The sequence below is a fragment of the Tupaia chinensis genome, unplaced genomic scaffold (assembly GCF_000334495.1).
Source record: "Tupaia chinensis unplaced genomic scaffold, TupChi_1.0 Scaffold000054_1, whole genome shotgun sequence".
NCBI classification, from domain to species: domain Eukaryota; kingdom Metazoa; phylum Chordata; class Mammalia; order Scandentia; family Tupaiidae; genus Tupaia; species Tupaia belangeri.
In genome coordinates this window covers 1,933,062-1,960,613 of record NW_006159512.1, presented here as the reverse complement: position 1 = coordinate 1,960,613, position 27,552 = coordinate 1,933,062, and the positions used below count along the sequence as shown (strand labels likewise).

Here is a 27,552-nt window from a genome sequence, read left to right as displayed (position 1 = left end):
GGAATAACATACGAGACTTTATAATATATAACAGGAATTAAAAGATGATAGTTATAGCCTAGCAGGTGGCATGGAGGTTTAAGCGCTGGATCCCACATGACCGGCTGTGGAGTTTGAGTCCCAGACTCAGCAGCTCTCTTTCTGTCTCTCTGACAAGGGCACAAGACCTATAACAAAACCAAACAAACAAAAAAGATGGTAGTTATCATTTCCTTTTTGCTAATTGTTAGATTGAGGTTAAAATAAAAATGAACAACCTTCTCTAGGAGGTAGAAGAATCAGGATCCAGTGGGCATTTAATCAGGGGCTGTGCAATACAAATGGCACATCACGCTATAGTCTTTATACCATTTAAATCTTCACAAAAAAAGTACTTACCACAAAGGATGGTTATCTCCTTTTACATATAAGAGAAATTCACAATTCGTTCTAAATCATGAATCTATTAGGTTTTTGAATCGAGACTCAAATCCCAGTCTGTGGCTCCAAAGTCCACGCTCTTCACCACTACCCCAGATTACAGTAAGTCAGCACTCGGTATTAATATTTAGGATGACTTCTCAAGATGCCTTATGGGAATCTATTTGTACCAATTCTTTGAAAATTCAAACGTTTTTCTCCTATGCTTACTTCTCTGGAACGTTTTAATAAGTAAGAATGCTTATTAAAAGTTCTAGCCCTTTCCAAAGTAGTTCAATCTTCCTGGAGCGAACTCACTCACTACCTGAAAAATAATGACATAGTTAGCGCTCCACACCCTTTGGTTTCTCTCCTAACCTACTTACATCCACTCCAGGTAGAGCATTCCGTTATCGACCTCCTGCTTGGCCTGCAGTTTTGCTTGCTGATAAACTTGTGAAGTTTCCGGTTCACAAAGACCCAGTTGTACAATATTAGGAAATGGCTGTCGTCCAAGAAGGTGTCCATTTAAAGATAAAAACTCTTGAAAATTCTCACAGACTGCACCATCCTATGAATAAACTGAAATCTCTTAGAAACAAACAGATCTAAAAATCTGACATTGTTCTGTGATCTTGCCACTGTAAAGGCTTAAATGAAATATTCTCTATATGAGCTAAAATTGAATAGCCAACCATTATGTAACATATATAAAGTGATCCTCTTCTGGTTTCTAAACACAGAGTAAAAATCTCATCAAACACATTTCTTAACACTTTCCAAAAAAAAAAAAAAACACCAAATACCCTACTTTCAAACCACAAATCCTATTCACATTCCCAGTAGGTTAGGAAGCAAATTAATAAGATCATCAAAGAGCAAAATAAGGAAATTTTTTCTCTTTACCTTTTCTATTCTGTTCATCCCCACCATTAAACCTAGATCTAACTGTCAAAATGAGATGTCTTTTAAACACTAATTTTTCATATGAATATATACCTTCTCATCCAATATATGCCTGTATTCCACAAATTCATGAATCAGATGAGCAGGGCCTACAAGTTCTGTTTTTGCTTTAATCCAGTCTAGGGAAAACATTAAAGCACAAAGTTCCTTTAAAAAAAAGAAAGAAAGAAAGAAAAATCAGCAATTTATGTTAAAGAGATCAAAGAATTATAAATATAGTCATGCATTGTGTAATGACAGGGGTAGTGAGAAATTTATTTTTAGGTGATCCTGTCATTGTGTGACCATCATAGAAGGTATTTACAGAAACCCTAGACAATATAGCCGACTACAAACCTAGGCTGTATGGAATAAGCTACTGTAATTGTAAGAGACTACCAACATACACATAGGCCGGCACGGACTAAACAGTCATTTTGTGGTGCATGGCTGTGTAACATCATTGTCCTAACACTACTAAGAGAAACTAGCATATACCTAGACTGTTAGAACACCAAAGAACCTAGTGAATAAACACATGACTATTTCCAAAGAAACATAAAAAGCACCTCATGCCTTAAGTCAAAATAAATTTTCATAGGAACCAGCAGTTAACATAATGGCTATGTCACTGGACTCTCATGTAGTCGACCACGGTTCGAGTCTCGGACCTGGCAGCTTAAACTCACGCCAGGCGCGTGTGCGTGCGTGCCCAAGATCCCGAAAGGAGAATGAAGGAGAAGGGATTGTGGCATGGCCATCCCCCCTGGGGGGGTGATTTCTCACTTTCTGTCTCTCTGTCTCTCTCTGTCTCTCTGGCGAGCACATGCGCCCTATAGCAAAAACCTCTCCGAAAAAAAAGAAAAAAAAATGTTCATTAAAGATTTTAATATAAAATAGAAAACCTTGAAAAATACTGGAAGGTATAAGTAATTATTTTATAACTCTAGGATGAAGGAAATCTCTACAAACATGACACCAAAGCAAAATACCAAAAAGAGAAAATTATATTTAACTAAAAATATTCAATACAAGGGTCAGTTTATGGCATGGTAGATAAGAAGGCTGAATCCCACATGGTTATCTTTTTTTTTTTTCTTTTTTTGGAGAGGTTTTTGCTATAGGGCGCGTGCACTCGCCAGACAGACAGAAGAGAGAGAGAGAGACAGAAAGTGAGAAATCACCCCCCCCAGGAGGGATGGCCATGCCGCAATCCCTTCTCCACCATTCTCCTCTCGGGATCTTGGGCACGTGCGCACACGTGCCCAGCGCGAGTTTTAAGCCACCAGGTCCGAGATGCAAACCGCGGTCGACTGTGGGAGTCTAGCGACATAGTCATTACGCTAACTGCTGGTCCCCCGCATTGGTTATCTTCAAGTTAACCAAAAACCTGCAGCTTGAAAAACACACCAGGTGCATGCATGTTGTGTGCACACCCAAAATCCAGACAGCAAAATGAAAGAGAAGGAATTGCAGCATGGCTATTCCCCCAAGGGGTGATTTCTCACTCTTCCTCTCTCTTGCTCTCTTTCTCCAGCAAGTACATATGCCCCATAGCAAAACTAAAAAGAAAAAAAAAAATTTTTAATCAATACAGTAGATAGCAATATGGACAACATTCAAGACAAAAAAGAAAAGAAAAAATATATACATTAATAGTAACATATATTATAGATGAGTGCTTAATATTTTTCTTCATAGAAAACTTTAACATAACAGGGACAGCACATGGTATAGTAAGTAGTTAAGACACTGGACTCCTACATGGCTGACCACAGCTCAAGTACTGCACCTGGTGGTTTGAAAATCATGCTGGGCACATGTGTGTACGTGTGCACAAAATCCCAAGAGGAGGATGAAGGAGAAGGGACTCCACCATGATCATCTCCCCTGTAGGGAAGCTTTCTTACTTTCTCCTGTCTTTCTCTTTCTCTTTCTGGGGAGCACATGTGCCCTATAGGCATTGTTTTTTTAAAAAGAAAAGAACAAGTGAGTATGCTTACACAATCTAACTATCCATCAACCAACTTGCCTATCATATTGTAGCTATAACAATGTAATAGTATACAACTTCAAAAATCATGTCATTCTACATAAATGACATGATAAGATAACCCTGTAATACATTTAAGTAGTCAAAAGTAATATATAAGACCATTTCTCTTATCATCCCTATTTGGGCTTGGGGAGTTTTCAAATTTTTATTTATTTCATGAGCAGAGAGCTATACCATTGATAGTGTCTCCCTAGACCATGATCCTCCACTCGGTCTCCCAATCAGCCAGGGTCACAGGCACACACGTCTGGGTCAGCCGGGATCTGAATCCAGGCCTCCCATGTGCCTCCTGCCTCATGTGGCAGTGCCTGATCACCTACACCACTGCAGCTGCATCATCTTTTGGTTTTAAAGAACAAGTGTGTTTAACCAGAAAAAATATCTATAAAACTATACATGATATTATTAGCAATGGTTATAATCTTCATTTTCTTCTCTGTATAAGTTTGTTGTTGTTGTTGTTGTTTTACAAATGTGCCAATGAAAATAAACTATTACCTTTAAAATCAAAAAAAGAGTTGAAGAAGAAATGGAATCCTGCCATGCTATCATACATAACAAAAGCTTTAAAAAGATGCATTGACTGGGACCAGCAGGTGGCATGGAGGTTAAGGCTCTGGATTCACATAGCCGACACCATGGTTGAGTCCCAGACCTGATAATCACATGAGCACATGTACGTACTGCCCAAGATCATGAGAGGAGGACGGAGGAAAAGGAATTGCAGTGTGGCCGTTCCCCCTATGAGGTGACTCCTCACTTTCTCCCTCTCTGTCTTTGGTGAGCACATGTGTCCAATAGCAGAAACTAAAAACTGAAAAAAAAAAAAAATTTAAATAGGAATGAAAAAAAAAATGCATCGATCAATTTGAAAATTTTTCTGAACAATACAGGTACAAAAATGAAGAATGCCCACTACGATATCAAAAAGTCAAAAAACTGAAAAGAATCTAAATGTTCAATAATTAGAGTTCAGTTAGGCAAATTAGGGCATAAGCATGTACTAGAATACCATATTCTAATGCAGATTATTAAATGTAAATATATATTGCTATGTGAAAAGAATAGCCTACAACAACATGCCATTTTTTAATTTTATTTATTCATTAATTTATTTTAATTTGATCCGAGAGGACATGGCAGGGGTAGGGGAGAAGGAGTGAGAAATTACGCCACCAGGTCCAGGACTAGAACCGTGGTGGGAAGTGTCCAGCACCTTAACCATCATGCCACCTGCTGGACCCAACATGCCATTTTTGTAACCAAGAGATGACATACCTAAGCACAGGAAAACTACCGAAAGTGTATAGTGTTTTCTAAAATGTTAACATTTTGAGTGGTGAGTTGTCAGTCATGAATTCAAATACCAACTCTGTGCCAATGCTTCCCGATTTTTATCTTTCATCCGTAATTCTCTCCAGAATTCCAGATTCATAAATCTAACTGCCTATTCACTTAATCAGATTTCTTAATAAGTATATCAGATCTAATATATTCCAAATGAGTTTTTAACCTTTCTCTTTTTTCTGCAGGAAGAAAACTCGTTCTCCCACAGACTCCCATTTCAGTCCATGGCAACTCCATTCATTCCATTGCACAAGTCTGAAGTCAGCCTCCGGTCTTCTCTTTCTCTCGTAATGCACATCAGAACATCAGCGGACCATAACAACTCTACACCTACACCATTTTCTTTCTCCTTCATCCTCTGTCCTTGTGAGCATGTAACTACCCTCTGACATATTAAAAACTTCTTCATTGTCTGTCTCCCCCTAGAATACATGTTCTATGAGACTTTATGTCTGTGCTTACCCTCTTTATAAAGAATATCAGTACATAACAGGTACTCAAAAAGCCTGTTCTCCCACAGTTTTTAGCTTTAAATATCGACTGAATGAATGAATATACTCTCCTATCCTCCAATTCTTTTCAAAGCTTATAAACGATCCATATCGTCCATAAAGGAAAGCTACTACTGGCAAGAAGAGTGTCGATTTTTAGGTGTTTCTTTTACTAGTTACTAAGGTGACTTTTTAAATCACTGCAGATAAAAACAGGAACAAAAACAGAAATAATTATATGGGCTATAATCCTATTTATACTAATAAATGAAAATTCTAATCATAGGACAATACATGTTTGTAAACATGATACTAAAGCAACATACGAAAAAAAGGTGGTGCATTTAACTACATAAAAACACAAATTGTCAGTATAGTAGAAAACAATATAAACAAAATGTAAGACAAAAATAAACCAGGAAAAAAATACTTGTTTGCAACATACATAGAAAAAGGAAAGCAAAATAAAAGAAATTGATTTTAAAATGGGTCATCTTACTTTGTGCATATTGGCATTAGCCATGTGATAGGCCAGAAAGTTGTACCAATACATGCAGTCCTCCTGATCTGGTGAAAGAGTATGCAATTGGTGATACCTCTGAAACTGAGTAATTATCTTCTTATGTAAATCCTGAAACCAAGAGGAAACATTTCAGAGGACAGAAACAATTTCATAATCCAAGCATCACAGTAACTCCAGCTTTAAAGGCTATTAAGAAAGTACAGAGAGGGCCGGCAGGTGGCGTGGTGGTTCAGGGCACTGGACTTCCCGGATCTGGCGTCTTGCTTTCTCACTTTTCCTCTCTCTCTCTCTCTCTCTCTCTATCTATCTATCTATCTATCTCTCTCTCTCTCTTTCTCTCTTTCTCTCTCTCTCTCTCACTATGTTCCTCTCTGGTCAAATTTAAATAACTAAGTTAAATAAAGGAATTCTTTAAAAAAAAAAAAAGAAAAAAAGAAAGAAAGAAAGTACAGAGAGGGTGAGACCAGCAGATGGCATAATGGTTACATCACTGGACTCCCACATGGCTGACCACAGTTCAAGTCTCAGACCTGGTTGCTTAAAACTCACACTAGGCACATGTGTGTGCATGCCAAATACAAAACAAACAAACAAACAAACAAACAAAAAAACTCTCTAAAAAAAAATGTAGAGAGGGACCAGCAGGTGGCACAGAGGTTAAGATGCTGGATCCCACATGGTCAAGTGTGTTACTGAAGTACTAGACCTGGTGGCTTGTAAAACATGCTGGGTACATGTCTGTGTAAAATTCCAAGAGGAGAATAAAGAAGGGATTTCATCCCCTTGGCAGTTGATTTCTCACTCCCCCTCTCAGTTCTCTGGTAAGCACACATGTCCCATAACAAAAAAAAAAAAGAAAAGAGAATGTACAGAGAAATAGAGAATCTCCCCAAAGATACTTATCATTTACAAAAGAAAAAAACTGTAACTTACAGTGGAGATAGTACTTTAATAAAGTTATTAACATTAACATCACCCACAATATGACATATCAACACCAGAAATCCTTGTTATGATTACACTGAGAAAGACATATTATCATTTTTGTTATATTCTCACCAAATATGTACAGCCTCAATCTGGTCAGGAGAAAATATCAGACAGAACAAAATAATTAGCCAGTACTTTCAAAAGTGGCAAGGCCAGGAGAAGTGAAAACAGGAGTTTTCACTGACCAAGGAAAACAACAAACAGGGAAACAACCAACATATGCAGTATGGGATCCTGAGCTGAATCCTGACCACATAAAGGGCATCAGTAGAGAGTTGGTGAAATTCAAATAAAGCTTGTGTATTAATTAACAGTATTTTATCAGTGTTAATTTTCTAATTTTGATAATTACTTTAGGATTATATAACATGTTGACATCAGGGAAAGACAGACAAAGGGCTTAGCTCTTATGCTTACAAACGCTCTGTATTATGTACCTTCTCTGTAAGTCTAAAATTATTTAAAAATAAAAAGGTTTTAAAAAACAAAGAAATATAGAGAGACAAATACCTGAAGCTGGCTGCGATTCTTCTCTGTAAGAAAATCTACTTGAAGATCATGTAAATAATAATGAAATGACTTTCCGTTCCGATCACAGAATAAAAGAGACTTATTAACAAACTCTTGCAGTATGTCTTCAACTTCTTCAGTTTCCATGTCCCAGAGAATACATAACACCTAGGATTAATTTTAAGCATTTAATGTGCCACAGAATATAAGACCAGGACTGTAGGTAAGGTATTAATACATCTATATATAGCCCTGAATAAAACTGTCTCTACTTCATAAATCCAACTATTCTTCAATATAGAGAAGAGATGCTTCTCCAGTTTCACAGTAGAACCTCTGAGACACTCTGTAGAACTCAGATAGCTCCTGAGTTCAACACAGAGCCCGAAATACACAGTAAGAGCAAAGTGACTCCTGTACCCTCCACCCCATCACCTTAGTTCCCGTGGGTCTTAGCCTTTCACTGTTCTCTGCAGCACTACCCTCAATACTGTACCAAAGCTTAAATACCCAATGACAAGAATTGCTGGTTCGTTAATTACCTTTGTAGGCACCTTAACATCCTTCTGAAGGATGGAAAGATCTGTGTAATAATTTTTGATGTCTTCTCTGAGCATTTCAACACTTATAGACATGGCTTCATCCAGAGCCTCATAATCGTAAGATGAAGATTTCCTTATTCTCTTAAATTGCTTATTCTGAAGCTGCCTGAGGTAGTAATCCCAGCGGTTGGGAAAATCACGTAAAAGAGCACCAATTAAAGACACTACAAGAGGAGAACCTGAAAAAAGATCAAGTCACTGTGTTAATATCCCCTATTTTAAAAATCAGGCCAGCCCTGTGGTGGTTAAGGCATTGACTCCCACCTGGCTGACCAAAGTTCAAGTCCAAGACTGGGTGGCTTGAAAATTATGATGGGTGTGTGTGTGTGCATGCCCAAAATCCCAAGAGGAGAATGAGGAAAAGGGACGACAGCATGGCCATTCCCCCCTAGGGGATGATTTCTCACTTCCTCTCTCTCTCTCTCTCTCTCTTTTTTATAGGGCATATACACTCGCCAGAAAGACAAAGAGACAGAAAGTGAGAAATCATCCCCTAGGGGGGAATGGCCATGCTGTCATCCCTTCTCCTCCATTCTCCTCTTGGGATCTTGGGCACGCACGCACATGCACCTGGCGTGAGTTTAAGCCTCTGGGTCCAGGACTCGAATCACACTCAACTACATGGGAATCCAACAACATAGCCATTACACCAACTGCTGGTCCTTCCCACTTCCCCTCTCTCTTTCTCCAGTGAGTACACATGCTCTATGGCAACAACCTAAAAAAAAATCTTAATTAAAAAAAAAAAACACTCAGGCCAGCCCTGTGGCCTGGTGATTAACAGAGCCGGATCCCAGATGGATCCTAGTTCAAGTTCTAGACCCCACAACTTGAAAAACATGCCAGGTGCATGTGCATATGTGCCCCAAATTCCAGAATGGATTAGAGACAGTGGCATGATTAAACCCCACTGGGGGATGCTTTCTCTCTCTCTGGCAAGCACAAATATTCTCTAGTAAATTAACAACAACAATAAATAACCACTAAGTTAAGAATCAACTTTTTTTTAAGGTTGTTTTTCATTTCTTTTTGCCATAGGGCACATGCACCCACTGGAAAGGATGGTGAGAGGGAAAGTGAGAAACCCCCCACCACAGAGATGACGACATCACAATCCCTTTTCTACCATTCTCCTGGGATTTGGGGCAATTGGGCACACATGCCTGATATGATTTTCTAGTTGCCAGAGTCTGCAACCCAAACCACGGTCAGCCCTATGAGAGTTCAGTGCCTCAACCACCACACCACCTACTGGCCTCTAGAATCAACTTTTTCTTAAGAAATGATTTCTGCTACATGTTATCCAAAGCTGTAAAATATTTATAATTCTTGGGTTCACGTCTAAGTATTTATTCTAAGGAAATCATTAGAAATACACAAAATTTCAGTTAAGCAAATTCATCACAGCACTGTTCAGAACAGTGAAAAATCTTAAACAATGTAAATAAAAAATCTTAAACAATGCAAACATCCAATAATAAAAAACCAGTTAAGTAAAGGTTTATCACAATAATGCTACTGGTAAATTATTTTCAAAATATTTAATATGGGAAAATGCTCAAGAGAAATAAAAAAAAGACAAAATCCAAAACTAAATATATTATTATAATCTCAGGCTGGGTTTTTTTTTGTTTGTTTTTTTGTTTTTTGGTTTTTTTGAGAGGTCTGTGCTATAGAGCACGTGCACTTGCCAGAAAGAAACAGAGAGACACAGAGAGACAAAAAGCAAGAAGTCATCCCCCAAGAGGGTATGGCCACACCGCAATCCCTTCTCCTCCATTCTCCTCTCAGGATCTTGGGCATGCATGTACATGTGCCCAGTGTGAATTTAAGCCACGAGGTCCAGTACTCGAACCGCAAGCAACTACATGGGAGTCCAGCGACATAGCCATTACACCACCTGCTGGCCCCTATAATCTCAGGGGTTTTTTTTTAAGTTTTATATGTCCTAAAAAACTAGAAGAAATTACTCTCATGATGCTACAAAACTACCAGATTATAAATCATTTCTATTTTGTGTTCCACATTTATTAATGTTTCAGGTAAACATGTATTAACCCTTATAATGACTATAAATGAAGTATTTTTTCCAAGTTTAAGATTTTTTTTAATAAAGTCAAAAGCAAGTATCTATTTGAGGGCAGAAAGGAAAATAAACATAATCCAACCATAACTACCAATAGAAGAACAATCTTAAGAGCAGATGGGTTTGAATATATACAATTTTTAAATTTCTGTTTGTCAAAAAATATAAGTGGGCCATCCCCATAGCTTAGTGGTTAAGGGAGCTGGGTCCTATATGGCCAACTGAACAGTTCAAATCCCAGCTCCTGCAGCTCAAAAAAGACAGCAGGTGCACGTGTGTGTGCCCCAAATCCTGACAAGACAGAGAAAAGGGGGAGAAGGAATTACGACATGACCACAACTCACTGAAGGGTGCTCTCCCCTTCCCCTCACTGTTTCTCTCTTTGTCTCTCTCTGATGAGTGCATATACCCTCTGACAAATTTGAAACAAAACAAAACAAAACAAATGCTACAATTAGAGTTAAAGAGCACACACAAAAAACTTTGCAAAAATACAATAAAGGGCTAATAGCCTCAGTAGTTGAAGTATTTAAAAATAAATTTTAAATATCCTTATGTCACAAAAGAAAAGTAAGTACTAGATGAGGCCAGCAGGTGACGTGGTGGTGAAGGACTCCCACATGGCCGACCACAGTCTGAATCTCAGACCTGGTAGCTTTCTCACTCTCTCTTTCTCTCTCAAGCATGGGAAAGAAAAACCCCTTATCTTTCTAATGATCATATTTTTAATAAACACAAAATGCACTTTTTTCACAATATTCTATGATTCTTAGTCTAGGCTCAAATATTCAGAATTTATGAAATTACTTGTAATAAAAACTAGTTATAAAATTAGGTAATTAGTGATAACACTGTTATCCTAAGTCTATATATAACACTGTATCTTGGTTATACCCATCCCTGGATTTGGGTCAGAATACTTCATTTCCTCTCCAAAATTTTCTCTCTAGAAAATAACTGAGAGTGGAGAAAAGTTTTTGTTAGTTGTATAGTGTTAAAGAGTGCTATTTTAGTTTTGCAAAATACTGCATTTAATGGTGGTGATATTTTATACAACTGAAGCAATAACTTTGCAGTAAAAAAAGAATAATAAAATATTCAATTTCTTCATTAAAAAATATAAACAAGGTTTAATTTCACTAATAAAATTTGCAAAATAAGACAACACCTATTTTTATATATCAAATTAGAACACTATTTTTATAAAATCCAAACCAAAACATTTTTTTCATTCTTTTACAGAAGTTATATGTTCATCTCACCTCCTTACTAATGCAGTCTCTAACATATTACGGATATGCATTAAATATTATCTTAATGGATGAATAAATAGCAAAATATCATGGATCTATTTCAGGTAACAAATAACAATCTAAAATACTAAATAATCTAGAAAATATTTTGGATGCTCATATACTAAATTATCATACTCGTTAGCTTAATTTGTAAAAGAAGACTAAATTTTTTTTTAATTATTTTATTTATCTTTATCCATTTATTTATTTATTTTTATTTGACCAAAGAGGGATAGAGTGAGAGAGAGAGTGAGAGAGCAAAGCAAGCCGCCAGGTCTGGAACTCAAACCGAGGTTGGCCATGTGGGAGTCCAGGACCTTTAACCACCACGCCACCTGCCGGCCCCAAGAGTAAATATTCTTATAACCCCCCCCTCATATTTTTATTTGCAAAATAAATACCATACTGGGATCAGCAGTTAGCGTAATGGCTATGTCACTGGACTCCCATGTATTCAACCGCAGTTCGAGTCCCGGACCCGGTGGCTTAAACTCATGCCGGGCGCATGTGCGTGTGTGCCCAAGATCCCAAGAGGATAATGGAGGAAAAGGGATTGCAGCATGGCCATCCCCCCTGGGGGGTGATTTCTTGCTTTCTGTCTCTCTGTCTCTCTCTGTCTTTCTGGCGAGTACACGCACCCTGTAGCAAAATACCTCCCCAAAAAGAAAAAGAAAAGAAAGGAAATACCATACCTTTACATTCTTTTATAATACTATGAGCTTGTGCTGGCAAATCTGCTTTCTTCATATTAACAAAAAGGGATAAAATTTCAAGTCCTTTTTCTTTTCCTAAGCCACTCTCCACAGGGACCACATATTTAGGACCTGCAACAAAATCGTAAGACATAGTAAGTAATTTGGTATGTCATATACTTAAATGTAATTAAACATAAAGGTACTAAAGAGTACATGAATAAGCCTTACCCATTACTGAATCTGTAACACTCTTGTCTCTGGTTGTAAGAAGAATCTGACACTGATTGTCAAAAGCTTTCAATACCCAAGGATGCCAGATATCATCCAAGATCAAAAGAGAGCTAATTAAAAAAAAAAAAAAAACTGTAAATAAATCACTAATGGCACTTATTTTAAGCTATATTTTAAAAAGTTAATCCCACCAATGTCTTATAAACGCTATCAAATTTTAAAGGCAAGAGTTGAGGGGGAGACTGTATCGCAGTGATTAATTGCTGCCCATAGGAAGCTGGATCCCACATGGCTGACCCCAGTTTAAATACCTGCCCTGGTGACTTGAGAAACGTAATGGGTACATGTGCATATGTGCCTGACGGGATGGAGAAATGGAAGAAAATGGATTATGGCATGACCACATGTCATTGGGCGTTGTTTCCCTCATCCCCTGCCCCCCACACTTTCTCTCTGGCAAGCACATGTGCCCTCTGATAATTAAAACAAAAAATAGCTAGTTTGTAATTCTTCCTCTGTTCTTTGCTATAGCCCTTTTTCAATATGCTGATTCAAAATCAGACTTCTCTCTCTTACCTTAACTCAGAACATACTAAAATTGGGGACCAGTAGTTGGCGTAATGGCTATGTCGCTGGACTCCCACGTAGCTGGGAGTCTCGGACCTGGTGGCTTAAATTCACGCCAGGCACATGTGCGTGCGTGCCCAGGATCCCGAGAGGGGAATGGAGAAGAAGGGAATGTGGAGAAGCCATCCCCCCTGGGGGGTGATTTCTCGCTTTCTGTCTCTATGTCTCTCTCTGTATTTCTGGTGAGTGCATGTGCCCTATAGCAAAAAAAAAAAAAAAAAAGAAAGAACATACTAAAATTAAGGATCCTACAAAAAGAGAACTGTTACACCATGAAAGCACTAGGAATTCCTTAGTTCCTCTATCTCTTACTGAGTGTCTAAAGAGAACTTTATAAGTAAGAGGATTTTCCAATTCAATATTTTTTTAAGATTTTATTTATTATTATTATTTTTAACTTGACGAGAGAGAGACATGGGGTGAGGGCAGAGGGTGAGAAAGAAAGCCGCCAGGTCCAAAACTTGAGCCAGTTGGCCATGTAGGAGTCCAGCATTCGAACCACCACACCACCTGCTGGTCCCCCAATTCAATCGTTAAGGACCAAAACCAAACCAGAACTGAGCTCAGGTTACATGAGAATGAATCATGTAACAATGTTAATATAAAATTACAATTTAATTTTTTAGGGTGCGTTTGCTGGCCAAAGAGAGACAGAGACAGAAACAGAGACAATGAAACCATGAGAAATCATCCCCTGGGGGATGGTCACACCCAATCCCTTCTCCTCCATTCTCTTTCCAAGATCTTGGGCACACATGCACACACACCCAGCATTATTTTCAAGCCACTGGGTCCAGGACTTGAACTGCAGTCAGTCATGTGGGGAATCCAGTGACGTAACCACTACGCCATCTGCTGGCCCCTCATTTTTTAACCTAATAGAATGTTCTAGTAACAATATTACTTTTCACTTGGTATAGTAGTTGGTCTTTTTTTTTTATTCATATGGGGGGTTCTTCTATCTAAGATATCAATTTGTTTATGTGTAATGACAAAAAATCTCTATGCCTCCAGTTTTTGGTCTATACAGAAACTTTTCTAAACTTACTAAAATAGATGGAAGAAAAAAATACAACTAAAATCTGATAGCAGATTTATACATCAGCATCTTTATTTGAATGCCAAGCTACTGCTGTACCCTACAAAAAATAATACTCAAGATACATACATAGGTTAAAAAACTGGCTATGTCGCTGGACTCCCATGTAGTTGACCACGGTTCTAGTCCCAGATCCAGTGCCTTAAACTCACGCTGGGCACGTGTGCGTGCATGCCCAAGACCCCAAGAGGAGAATGGAGGAGAGGGATTGCAGCATGGCTATTCCCCCTGGGGGCAGATTTCTCACTTTCTGTCTCTCTGTCTCTCTGGCGAGTGCACGTGCCCTATAGCAAAAAATCTCTCAAAAAAACAAACAAAAAAAAAAAAACTGCAAAACATAAACCAAATGATGTTGACAGAGAAATAAAATGCCTGGCTTTATAAGCCAATGATGGCTACATATGAAAGTGGTTGCAGTATGTTTCTAAACAGAAGTCACTTTCCTCTTTGCTAACAGGGGAGAATGATTAGGAAGAAGTCAGTAAGTAATTAAAGAAGAAATGGTTAGAGGTCTCGGTCCTATTTCCTCCAGGGAAATGGTCATCAGTGACTAGCAAAGGGAGAAGGAAATGATAGGTCTACAGGGAAAAGAAGAAAGAGGAAAGGCTTGACCTCTGTGATGAGTATGCATCAGAATCACTCAGCAGGCTTTCCCAAAAATTACTCCTCTCACTGTATGATTTCAGAATCACCACCATCCTGTTACTGTGACATATTAAAGTATGCTGCATCCTCGAGTTATTTTTTAATGCCTCGAGGCATTAAAAAGAAGTTCAAAGTGGGGCCAGAAGTTGGCACAATGGTTAAGGTGCTGGACTCCCACATGGCCAACAGTTTTAGTCCAGGACTTGGTGGCTTGAAATCACACTGGCTGTGTGTGCACGTGTGCCCAAAATCCCAGGAGAATGGAGAAGAAGGGATATTGTACACAGTCAACCGCTCTCAGGGGATAATTTCTCACTTTCCCTCTGTTTCTCTCTGGCAAGTGCAAGGGCCCCATAGCAAAAACCTTAAAAAAAAAAAAAAAAAAGTCCAGAACTACCACCTGATTTTCTCCCAATATACTACAACACTCACAAGGTACGACCATGGCACAACACTCAATGGTGGTTAAACGAATAAATGAAAGAACAGGGTTAAATCACAAAAATCAGAATGTAGAATCAATCCCAGATTACGCTCTTAACACAAGCAGCAACCAAATCGTCTCCCTTTTGGATACCAAAAACTATGAAACAGTTGACAACACTGCCTGACACATAATCATAATGTTAAGTATTTATGGAATAACTCAAGTTACTATTATTGAGAGAATAAACAAAATTAACTCTTAAAGTATATGTAAGTAAAAGAGTTACATGTACACCTGGAAGACTGTTAAAAATCATTCCTAACTTAGTCTTTTATCAGGTGCCTACATTTATGCTTGTTCTTGTTCTATGCTAGAAACAATGAATTTGAAGTAAGAAGTCTGCACTTTCTATTGGGTCATCAGAAAAGTCACAAGGTATTTTTCTATGAAAAAATGCATCAGGACTTTTTCATCAAGCCAATAGCAACAACTACCTATCAACTCACCTGCTTAAGACATATCTCTTGAGAGCCTACAAAAGCAGGGCAAATATGAGACATGGCAGGTGGACGGCAAAGTGGTAATTTTAGGCCACCCCAAAGTTACTTTTTTTTTTTAATGCAAGAGAGAAAACAGCAGGAAAGCAATAGTTCTTTCTTAGCTCCTCTACAGAACAGCAGGAAAAGGGCATGATGTTCTCAAGGTGTCAGTAGTTAAGTCTCATTACAGCTTTATACACCAACTAAGTTTGACCATTGATACCTCTGGTGTTTGCGCAGCATCAGAAAGCGAAGTCGGTCTTTAGCCTCTTCAATATTCAGTGGAAGCCTCTGGGGAAAACTCTCATCCTGATCCAACCGTGTGCAAAGATTCTGCAGCTTCATCAGAAGCCCAGATTTGTCTTGTTTCCCAACTGAAACCCAATGCACACCCCCTGGAAAACAAGCTGGGAGGAAATGAATAAGAAACTTAAAGCCTTTGACAAGAAGTTCTCCCTTGAGGGAAAAAAATAAGAGAGGTAAGACATTTGTGGGACACAGATATAGTTTATTATTTGTTGATGAGGATGTGTATAGTATTCTCAACTGGGCTGGACTGAGGTGTGTTTCATGCTGGGTAAAGTCTCTTTACAATCTAAATTATGTATAGTGATTAAATGTATAAATAATAATTTTTAAAATAGCTTAAAAAAAAGTTCTCCCCTGAATGGTTTATCACATTTACTCCAATCTTGGGACACAGATATAGTTTATTATTTGTTGATGAGGATGTGTATAGTATTCTCAACTGGGCTGGACTGAGGTGTGTTTCATGCTGGGTAAAGTCTCTTTACAATCTAAATTATGTATAGTGATTAAATGTATAAATAATAATTTTTAAAATAGCTTAAAAAAAAGTTCTCCCCTGAATGGTTTATCACATTTACTCCAATCTTCCATCCTATCATATCTTCAACTTCTCTTGATTCAGGTAAACATTTTGCTTGTAGGTTATTAAGTTTTATAGCCTGAATCTTAGAGAAGTGGAAGATGTGAAGAAACTCAAGTTAGAAGTAAATCTGGTCTTTACGAAGACAATCTAAACCAACCAAAATTACAGCCATTGTCCTATGTCATCAATGATCACTGCACAGCAGTTCCTCAACTTCAGCATTCTTACTTTCGGGCATGGATAATTCTTTGTTGTGAGGGACTATCCTGTATATTACAGGATGTCTAATGGCCTCCCTGGCCTCTGTACACTAGATGTTAGCAGGATTCCCCCTCACCAGAATTGACGACAAAAAAAATTGTCTCCAAACATTGTCAAATATCCTTTGAAGGGCAAAACTGTTCCTAGTTGAAAACCACTGATATCCTAGGAAACATAACTCACTCTTTACGGTTTTCTCACATATACTTAAAATTAAAAGTTAGGCTCACTAGCTACACAATTGTTGACAAATGACTTCAATTCAGTATCACTTGTAATAGTGGAAGAAGATGACCCCAGATATTTCAGATCTGCTGTGAAAAATTAATGATACAACCAGCAGTTAGTGTAATGGCTATGTCACTGGACTCCCACGTAGTCGACCGCGGTTCACGTCCTGGACCCGGTGGCTTAAAAATTAACGCCGGGTGCGTGTGCGTGCGTGCCCAAGATTCTGAGAGGAGAATGGAGGAGAAGGGATTGCGTTGTGACCATCCCCCCTGGGCGGGTGATTTCTTGCTTTCTGTCTCTATGTTTCTCTCTGTCTGTCTGGCGAGCGCACGCGCCCTATAGTGAAAACCTCTCAAAAAAAAAATTAATGATACAAAACATGTAAAATTACTGTTAACTTCAAAGGGTGGTAACAAACAGGATTATTAGTGTTATAGATCTAAGAGTGCCTTACAAATATGAGGATACTTGAAAAAGTTTATGGAAAAACAGAATTAATGGGGCCAGCAGGTTGTGTGGTGGTTAAGGGCACTGGACTCCCACATGGTCAACCGTGGTTTCAAGTCCTGGACCTGGCTGCTTGCTTTCTCACTTTCCCTCCTTCTCGCCCTCTCTCTTTCTCACTCTGTCCTTGTCTGGTCAAATTGAAATAAATAAATAAAGTTAAATTAAAAAAAAAAAAAAAACAAAAGGAACCAGTTAAAACAATTTTATAGGGGACCAGTAGTTAGTGTAATGGCTATGTCACTGGACTCCCATGTAGTCAACTGGGGTTCAAGTCCCGGACCCGGTAGCTTAAAACTCACGCTGGGCAAGTGTGCGTGCATGCCCAAGATCCCAAGAGGAGAATGGAGGAGAAGGGATAGTGGCGTGGCCATCCCCCTGGGGATGATTTCTCGCTTTCTGTCTCTCTGTCTCTCTCTGTCTGTCTGGCGAGCACACGTGCCCTTTAGCAAAAACCTCTCCACAAAACAAAAAACAAAAACATAAATAAACTATGAGCTTCTTTTGATGCAAAAAAATTTTTGAGATTCATGTATAAATTTTCCATAATACACATATTCCATGAATTATTTCAAGATCTTACATATTAATTTTTGACTAGTAAGTGGTTATAACAATGGTCATTATTACTACTATCACCATCATTACTGTTAATTAAACCATAACACATTTTGAAATATGTATTTTATTTACCTATTTATCAAGAGTTAAAAATCTTAAGTATTCATATACTTACAGAGCTTGATAGATAAAAATGTGCATATAGATGTATACACACATATACAAACATAAAACATATGGGTAAAGTGTGAACGGTAGCATTAGATCATATCAGTAATATTAACCATAAAGATTTACATCATGGGGAACAAGCAGTTAGCATAATGGCTATGTCGCTGGATTCCCACGTAATCGACCGCGGTTCGTGTCCCAGACCCGGTGGCTTAGAACTCACGCCGGGCGCGTGTGCATGTGTGCCCAAGATCTGGAGAGGAGAATGGAGGAGAAGGGATTGCGGCGTGACCATCCCCCCTGGGGGGTGATTTCTCGCTTTCTGTCTCTATGTCTCTCTGTCTGTCTGGCGAGCACATGCGCCCTATAACGAAAACCTCTCAAAAAAAAAAAAAAAAAGATTTACATCATGTAACCTTAAAAGTGTAAGAAAAACAGACACAAGGATAAATGAGTTAAATCACTCAAAAGGGAAAATTTTTTACTGGTGTCCACAAGTAATAAAGTACAAATATAAGTCAGTCTTTTAAAACTTAATCATCAAGGGGCTGGCAGGTGGCATGGTAGTTAAGGGCACTGGACTCCCACGTGGCCAACTGCGATTTAAGTCCTAGACCTAGTGGCTTGCTTTATTGCTCTCCTCACCCCCCATTCATCTCTGGTCAAATTAAAATAAATAAATAAATACATAAAAATACTAAAAAAAATAAAAACCTTTATCATCCAAAAGAAAAGCTTATACATACAGATAAAGATCTATTTAGGGCAGATATTCACTGGACACTACTGTAAGAGTTCTACACTGTTCCATCCTTTAATCATCCTAACACACTATCGCACAGACACTTTTACTGGTTCCATGGCTTGGCATTTAAGGAAGCTGGATCCCACATGGTTGACTATGCAGTTGGAATATCAGCTCTGGCAGCTCAAAAGACTCACTAGGGGCCAGCAGGTGGCATAGTGGTTGAGGCACTGAACTCCCACATGGCCAACTGTGGTTTGAGTTCCAAACTTGGCAGCTTGAAATTCACGCTGGGCATATGTGTACATGTGCCCAAAATCCCAAGAGAAGAATGGAAGAGAAGGGAATGCTGAGTGGCCATCCCCCTGGGGGGTGATGGCTCTCTTTCCTTCTCACTGTTCTCTTTCTCTCTCTCTGGCGAGTGCGCAAGCACCATAGCAAAAACCTAAAAACAAAACAAAACAAAAAGACACACCAGGTACATGTGCAGGTATGCCCAGAATCATGACGGGGGAAGAAATAGAGGAAAAGAGATTGTATTGTGACCATGTTCCACTGGGAGGTGTTTTAACTCTCTCTGTCTCTCTGGTCAGCACACATGATCTGGACAAATTACAATTTTTTAAAAAAGGAAATGTTGAGTAATTTGTCCATAACTAGGATTCAAATCTCCAACATCAACACTCAACTTCTAGACTACTTTGTTTACATAAGAATATTCATTGCAGGGGGCAGCAGGTGGCATGAAGATTAAAGTGGCTAGATCCCAACATGGCCAACAGTGCCTTTTGATTCTCAGACACAGCGGCTTGAAAAACACACCAGGCAAATGTATGTGCATGCCCAAAATCCCAAGAGGAAACTAGAGAAGCAACTGTGACATGCCATCCTTCCTGAGGATGATTTCTCACTTCCTTCCCTCACTCTCTGTCTCTAATGAGTGCATATGCCTTACAGAAAAAAAAAAAAAAAAAAAAACACTAAACAAAAACTAAATAGTAATAATAATAATATTCTTTGCAGTATTAATTATAACAAGAACAAAAAAAGCTGGAAACAACCTTCAATGCTTATCTTACTGTTCCATCACAGGCTTTCCAAATCTGAGGCAGACTCAACTTAGGAATGGAAGAATTTTTAGGTAAATAAAGTTTAGAGAATTAAATAGGATTTGATTTTTTTTTTTTTTAGAGGTTTTTGCCTTAGGGTACATATGCTCGCTAGAGAAAGAGACAGAGACAATGAGAGGGAAAGTGGGAAGTCAATCCCCAGGGGGGCTGGCCATGCTGCAATCCCTTTTCTTCCATTCTCCTCCTGGGATCTTAGGCACATACACACATATGCCTGGTATGCGTTTTCAAGCCACCAAGTCTGGGACTCAAACTGTGGTCGGTCATTTAGGAGTCCAGCAACATAACTGCTACGGCATCTGCTGGCCCCAGACTTGACTTTCTTTTTTTTAATCTGGTATAGGGTGCATGTTCTCCCTAGAGAGATAGAGAGAGACAGAAAGAGAGGGAAAGTGAGAAAGCAACCCCCTAGGGTAGAATGGTAACAGTGCAATCCCCTCTCCTCTTTTTTCCCCTTAGAATTTTGGCAAACATGTACACATGTGAGACATATTTTTCAAGCTACCACGTCTGGGATTCAAATTGTGCAGCCTGTCATGTAGGATCCAGCCACTTCAACCACCATGCCACTGGCTGGCCCCTTTTTTTTTTTTCAATTTTGCCAGAGGGCATGTGTGCTCATCAGAGAGAGAAACACAGAAAAAGAGAAATAGATCCCACTTCCACATTGGGGGTGGTCATGTTGCAATCCCTTCTCTGCCATTTCTCCACCGTATTGGGATTTTGGGTACTCATGCATATATACCCAGTGTGTTTTACAAGTTGTTAATGCCTGAATTCAAATTGCATTTGGCTCTGTGGGGTCCAGCTCCCTTAACTACTAGGCAGGGCCAGCTCAACATTGTAATTATAAAATAAAAACTTTTTAACTTTGAAGTGACCTGGGAACTCTGAACCTGTATATGGTTAAGAAAATTATCACTCCCAGAGAAGAGTTTTGAAAAGGGAATAAGGAGTAAGAGAAAGATGTTTTGATTTTTTTTCCTTACAAACCCCAACACAGTGGTTATACCTACTAAAAAGCCTGGAAAAATTGCTAAGGGTTATGATCACCAATATAAATTGAAACTCAGTTGGGTGATTCTCCCTGGGAAAAAAAACGAGGATGTTAAGTAATGGTCTGGATGAAGCACAGGGAGCACGAAGGATTACCTATTCTACCTTTTGGATAGAAGGAAAAAAAAAAAAAGGAATCATCTTTCACTAAGATAAGGAGAAAACTCAAGAGTCAAGATTATGTGCTACGGACTAACCAAACAATGGACAATGAAATTAGGTCCAAGTCTAGGAGGGGACTGATAGGATAAATAGTGAAGTTATTATGGAACTATGGAATGGGAAGTCTTAGCAGGTCTAATTGTAGCAATAAACTTGAAGGACAGAATAAGTGGAAGTGGGCAAACAGTAGAATTAATATGTTTAAGACTTATCAAGATTTCTAAAGTGCTATAGTTCAAGTGATGACAACGATCAGGGTCCAGCCTGTGATCAGGGAAGTATATGGCTGAGGGGAAGTGAAGGAAGTGACCACAGGAGACAAAATTATCAAGAACAGAGGTCATGATTTTACATGACTCATCCACAAAGATATGGAAATAACTAAGGTGCCAATAGACAAAGGGCATAAGAGGAAGGTTAAAAGCTAAGAACTCCCATCATCGATGAATGAGAGGGTGATCACAGCACTGGCAAAGATTAGAGAAATGAACCTCAAAGCATTTAGCAGAAGGCAGTACTGATGGTCTGGCTAAGACAACAAAGAGCAAGGCCAACACCTACCTATTTTCTGGTGCTAACGTATGTGGAATACAGGGGAAACCGTCATCACAACCCTGAAGAAGGAGGTATCCTCAGGAAACTGTCCCATTTCAGATAAGGCAAGGAAGTAGAGATTCTAAGAATAGGTTGATGATACAGAGGAGATTCCTGAACACACAGGAAGAGGTCTAGAGGTTACAAGAGAAAGTCATGGGAATGAAGGATGGGTGCCCAGATCAGAACTTGGTGGTGTACTGAGTAATGACTACAGGCGAATCTAAGAGGTAACAATGAAGTCTGGTTTATCACTGCCAATGCCTCAGAAGGTAGACAACAGATCCTATTACACTACTCCTAAGACTTCCTGAATTTTCCTCATGACTTCTTCATGTTATAAAACAATTCCCTGAGTCTTTACTTAATATTGGGTCATCAGGAAAGTTATGACGCATTTTAGCATAGAAAAAGACATCATGACTTTCCTGACGACCTAATATCATAGTTGTGTTCTGTGTGCACATATATTTGTAAATGCACAAAAAAATTTTTTTAGAAAAACTCATTGCAAACGGTTAAACAAATTTATGTCTGAGGTAAGATTTAGAATTTTAAAAAAAGGAATGAAAGGCAAGTGAGGAGAACTGTCATTTATTTAAAATAAAAATACTATCTTATAATATTTAAACAAACAAAAATGCTGTAAATTACTTGTTTTACTTTTTTAAATTTATGCTTCCTATTTAAAAATTTTTTTTAAAAAAATCGGGACCAACAGTTAGTGTAATGGCTATGTTGCTGGACTCCCATGTAGTCGACTGCAGTTTGAGTCCTGGACCTGGAGGCTTAAACTCACGCTGGGCGTGTATGCGTGCGTGCCCAAGATCCCGAGAGGAGAATGGAGGAGAAGGGATTGCAGTGTGGCCATTCCCCCTGGGGGGGTGATTTCTCACTTTGTGTCCCTCTGTGTCTCTCTGTCTTTCTGGCGAGCACAGGAGCCCTATAGCAAAAACCTCTCTCAAAAAGAAAAAAAAAAAATCATCCCATATAGAAAAAAGACAAGACAAAGAAAGTATTCTGATGTAACTACTTAGTAAACTCTTTTACATTTTAAGTACAATTATCTGGGTCTAAGGACTTTCCCTATGAGCTTTAAAACCTATATAAAAATGCATACAAGGGCTAGCAGGTGGCACGGCAGTTAAGGGTGCTGGACATGGCCATCTGCGGTTCGAGTCCCAGATGTGGTGGCTTGCTTTCTCACTTTCCCTTTCTCTCTTTCTCTGTCTCTGATCAAATTAAATAATAACAATAAATTTAATAAAATAAATAAATTTTTTTTAAACACATACAACTAGGCCAGCTGGTGGCACGGTGATTAAGGCGGCTGGATCTCACATGGCCTGCTATCCAACAGCTTGGGGAACACGGCAGGTATGTGTGTATACATGCACACTATCCCAAAAGGAGAGGTGGAGGAGAGGGGAGAGCTGCATGGCCATCCCCCAGAGGGGTGCTTTCTCACTTTCTCTTTCTGTTTCATTTATGTGCCCTCCAGGAAATTTTTAAAAAGAAATACACATGCATACATATACAAGAAAAAACAAAATACTACAAACTTTAAAAAAGAATAGATGAAATGACCAACTGATCTGCAAACCTCACACCACCACACTTCGACATTTAGTTAATAATACTGAGGCATTCACTCCACTTATTACAAAGAATCGAAACATATTGACTATGGGCACAAGAGGGAGCAATTTAGCCTTGAATGAGGCTGTAGTTGTAATTCATTCAGAGAAAAACCAGCCACTCTTACTTTCACCTGTGGCTTATCCGGGTAGCATTAACAATCTAAGAGCATCAAGAAAATCGAGAGAGGGCAAGCAGCTTTCAGTCTATTGAGAAAGCTTCCATGCTTTAAAAATCCCACATAAAAATATAATAGTGAAGCCAGTCGGTGGGGATGGTTAAAGCGGCTGGATCCCTTGGGACCAGCAGATGGCATAATGGCTATGTCACTGGACTCCATGTAGTCAACCGCGGTCCACGTCCCAGACCCAGTGGGTTAAACTCACGCCAGGTGTGTGTGCATGCATGCCCAAGATCCTGAGAGGAGAATGGAGAAGGGATTGCGACATGGCCATCCCCCCAGGGGGTGATTTCTTGCTTTCTGTCTCTCTGTCTCTTTCTGGCAAGCGCAAGTGCCCTATAGCAAAAACCTCTCCAAAAAAAAAAAAAAGTGGCTGGATCCCACATGGCCAACTACAGAGTTTGAATCCTGGTTTGAAAAACATGACAATTACATCCGTGTACAAGCCTGGGATCCTAAAAGGAGAGAAAGATGGAGGAGAAGGAACTGGAGAAATGGAAGATAAGGGATTACAGCATGAACATTCCCCCATTAGGGATACGCTCTCATCTTCCCTCTTAGGAAACCTCTATAATGACAAAGTTAGGAACTGGGCATCCTCTGACGAGGGTACAAATCAATACTGTTACAGAAGGCTATGAAATATAAACTAAAGCCACATGTGTATAACAGATGCACCCTGGCCCCCATCTTTCTAAACCTCTTCCATTCATTCTGTCATCAAACTGTCTTAACTGCTGATGATGTCTCATGTATAAAAAAATGACTAACTGCTCTAAGTCAAAACTGTCTCTGAATTCCCCTGGAGTGCTTTCAACAAACAACAGAGCTATCCAACCATTCCTGATGAAAATCCTGTGAGAACCTACCAGATTCACTAAGAAGGTCTGTGGTACATCTGCCAAATATGTTTGAAACCCTCTTCTACCCTGTATGTCCTTCCCTGCTCCAGTAACCACCCGTTCCCACTTTCCCTTCTCTTCCACCTTCCTAGTCTGCCTGGCAAACTTTTATTACTCCTCCTCCAAACTCTGGCTAAAATGTTGTCTCATTCAGGAAGCCTGTCCTGTTCATCTTCTTCCTCCAGAAGAATTTCCTGTTCTTTGTATTAACTTTGTTATAACCTTATACTTGTTTCTGTTGTTCAATTTATCACATATATCATAATTTATTTACATATCTGTCTGCTCTACAAGACTATGAGTGAATTCCTTAAATGTATGGACTTCTTTTTGGATCCCCAGTGCCCAATACAATACCAAGCTCATAATAGGTTCACAAACATTTATTGACTACATAAATACCTGAAGCAAGAAAAGTCAGTTAATAGATAAGATACAGAATAAATCTATAAGGCCTACCTGCAAAAGCCTACTGGTTGCTGTAGTCAACTTCCAATTTTTTTTTTGGGGGGGGGTCTTATACAAATATAGATAAGTTCCTAAAGATTTTTAAAGCAGCTGATAGAATTAATTATAGAAATGGGATCAATAGTTTAAAATAATACAGGATCAGGCCAGCAGGTAGCATGGAGGTTAAAGCACTGGATCTCACACGGCCAATTCCCCAGTTGGAGTCCCAGATCCAGCAGCTTCAAATCATGCCAGGTGCACGTGCATGCATGCACACCCAAGATCCAGAGAAGAAAATGGAGGGCAAGAGGCTGCAGCCTGGCCATCTCCCCTAGGGAAGTGACTTCTCACTTTCTCTTTCTCTCTCTCTCTCTCGCTCTCTTTCTCTCTATAGGGCATGTGTCCTATAGCAAAGAAGATAATAATAATAATATAGGATGCCAAACACATGGGAGAATCATTCCCCAGGAATGTCAATGATGAAACTGAGTTTCTGAAAATCTCTTTCCTACAGCACTCTATAGATTCTCTTTCAACCCTATAAGCATTAAGATGTTAAGCTAGGAGGGAATTAGCTTCATTCCAGTGACAGTATGTGCCATTTGACACCTCAGTGAAATTGGCCTGACTAGCCAAGCCTCATTATGACAAGTAGGGCAGAAAATAAGTTCTGAATTTAATCATGCCTGTGGTAAGCAGAATAATGGCCCCCTAAAAACATCCACATCCTGATTCATAGAACTCGTGCTTGTTTCTTGAGTCATAAGAAGGTGTGTGCACTTGTCAAAGAGAGATGGAGAGGTAGAAAATGCTTCCCAATGGGCAGAACCATGCCTCAATCCCTTCTCCTCCACTCTCCATCCTGTCAGGATTTGGAACATGCATACAGACGTGCCCAGCATGTTTCTCAAACCACTGGAGCCAGGATTCAAACTGCAGTCAGTCCTGTAGGATTTTCTTAACCACTAGGCCATGGGACAGTCCTGATCTAAAGAACTTCTACATATGTTACATCACAATGGCAAAAGGGAGTTTGCAGGTTCGATTACATTAAGGATTTTGAGATGAGATCATCCTGGATTAACAAGTGAGCCAGTATAATCAGAAGAGGCCTTTTAAGTGGGAGGCAAGAAGGTCAGAGTCAGAAGAGAAGATAGGAAATAGCAGCAGAGATCGGCAAGAGACAGTAAGATTCGAAGACACTATGAACTGCCAGCTTTAAAAATGAGAGAGAAGATGGTAAATCAAGGAATGTAGGCCCCTCTAAAAGCTGGAAAATGCAAGGAAAAGAACTCTCCCTAGACCTTCTAGAAGAAACTCAGCTATGCTGACACCTTGATTTTAGCCTAATCAGACTTTGAAATTGTAAGGTAATAAATTTGCGTTGTTTTAAGACATTAAATTTGTGACAATTTATTAGAGCAAAAACAAGAAATAATACAATGCCTAAAGAATATTCCCTTAGCCAGCAGTACATGGTGATCAAAACTTACCTTTCAAGAAGGAATGATCTCGAACAGTTTCTGCAGCTAATACAGACTTCCCACAGCCTGCCATTCCATAGATGGTGACCCACCCTGGTTCACCATTCAGTTTGAAGAGCTTCTGCTGAATTGCATTCACCAGCTTCTTCCTAGTAACAAACACAACTGGCCTCTGTGGTACTCCACCCTCACAAAGGACTGTCCTTACTGAAATCAAAAATGAAACAAAATATAAATAGAACTGTGAAATATTACTCAAGTGCTACCAGAAGGCCTTAGTCTTTTTTTTTTTTTTTTTTGAAGAGATTTTCACTGTAGGGCGCGTGCGCTCGCCAGACAGACAGAGAGAGACATAGAGACAGAAAGCGAGAAATCACCCCCCGGGGGGGATGGTCACGCCACAATCCCTTCTCCTCCATTCTCCTCTCGGGATCTTGGGCACGCACGCACACGCGCCCGGCGTGAGTTTTAAGCCACCGGGTCCGGGACACGAACCGCGGTGGACTACGTGGGAGTCCAGCAACATAGCCATTACGCTAACTGCTGGTTCCCGGTGAGGCCTTAGTCTTAAAATTTCCAAGAGAATTAAGAAAATGTGGCTAGCGTATTAACTTCATGATTTCTAATAACATGGAGAACAAAAGAAAGCATGTACCCTCCAAGATAACTATAGAAGTCGGTAGTCTCCATCTATATCTGCTCTTACTCACTCTATTACTCCCCGACTCTCCAGTCTCTTTCTCTCATATTGAAGACTATGAAGGACAGGGTAAAGGAAAGAATGCCAGGCCAGCTAATGATGTGGTGGTTAGGGCAGCTGCATCCCTCATGGCCCATTGCATGGTTTGAATCCCAGAACCAGAGGCTTTGAAAAACATGTTGGGCATGTGTGCATGCATGCGCAAAATCCCAAAAGGGGAAGAAATAAAGAAGAGATTACAAGGGACCACTCCCCATGGGGGTTGGGGGTGCTTTCTTGCTCTCTCTGTCTCTGTGTCTCCCTCTATCTCAGACGAATATACACACCTTCTGGTAAAATTTAAAAAAAAAAAAAAAAAAAAAAAAGAAAAAAAAAAAAAAAAG

At 39.3% G+C, this 27,552-nt stretch overlaps 1 protein-coding gene across 5 annotated transcripts in view; it reads right to left on the bottom strand.

Moving 5' to 3' along the window:
* Positions 1-27,552, bottom strand: part of APAF1 (apoptotic peptidase activating factor 1) — a 104,800-nt gene that overhangs the window by 71,767 nt on the left and 5,481 nt on the right. For 4 of the 5 annotated variants that reach the window (XM_014591696.2, XM_006141372.3, XM_027775627.1 and 1 more), the window contains 9 exons: positions 26,479-26,676; positions 15,731-15,914; positions 12,168-12,280; positions 11,937-12,068; positions 7,804-8,042; positions 7,262-7,429; positions 5,738-5,869; positions 1,399-1,512; positions 786-970 (listed from right to left, as the gene is read on the bottom strand). In XM_014591696.2, coding sequence (XP_014447182.1) covers positions 786-970; positions 1,399-1,512; positions 5,738-5,869; positions 7,262-7,429; positions 7,804-8,042; positions 11,937-12,068; positions 12,168-12,280; positions 15,731-15,914; positions 26,479-26,676 — 1,465 coding nt within the window. Of the gene's footprint in view, positions 1-785; positions 971-1,398; positions 1,513-5,737; positions 5,870-7,261; positions 7,430-7,803; positions 8,043-10,609; positions 10,907-11,936; positions 12,069-12,167; positions 12,281-15,730; positions 15,915-26,478; positions 26,677-27,552 lie in introns of those variants that run through there. The other variant, XM_027775640.1, reaches the window with a different exon arrangement.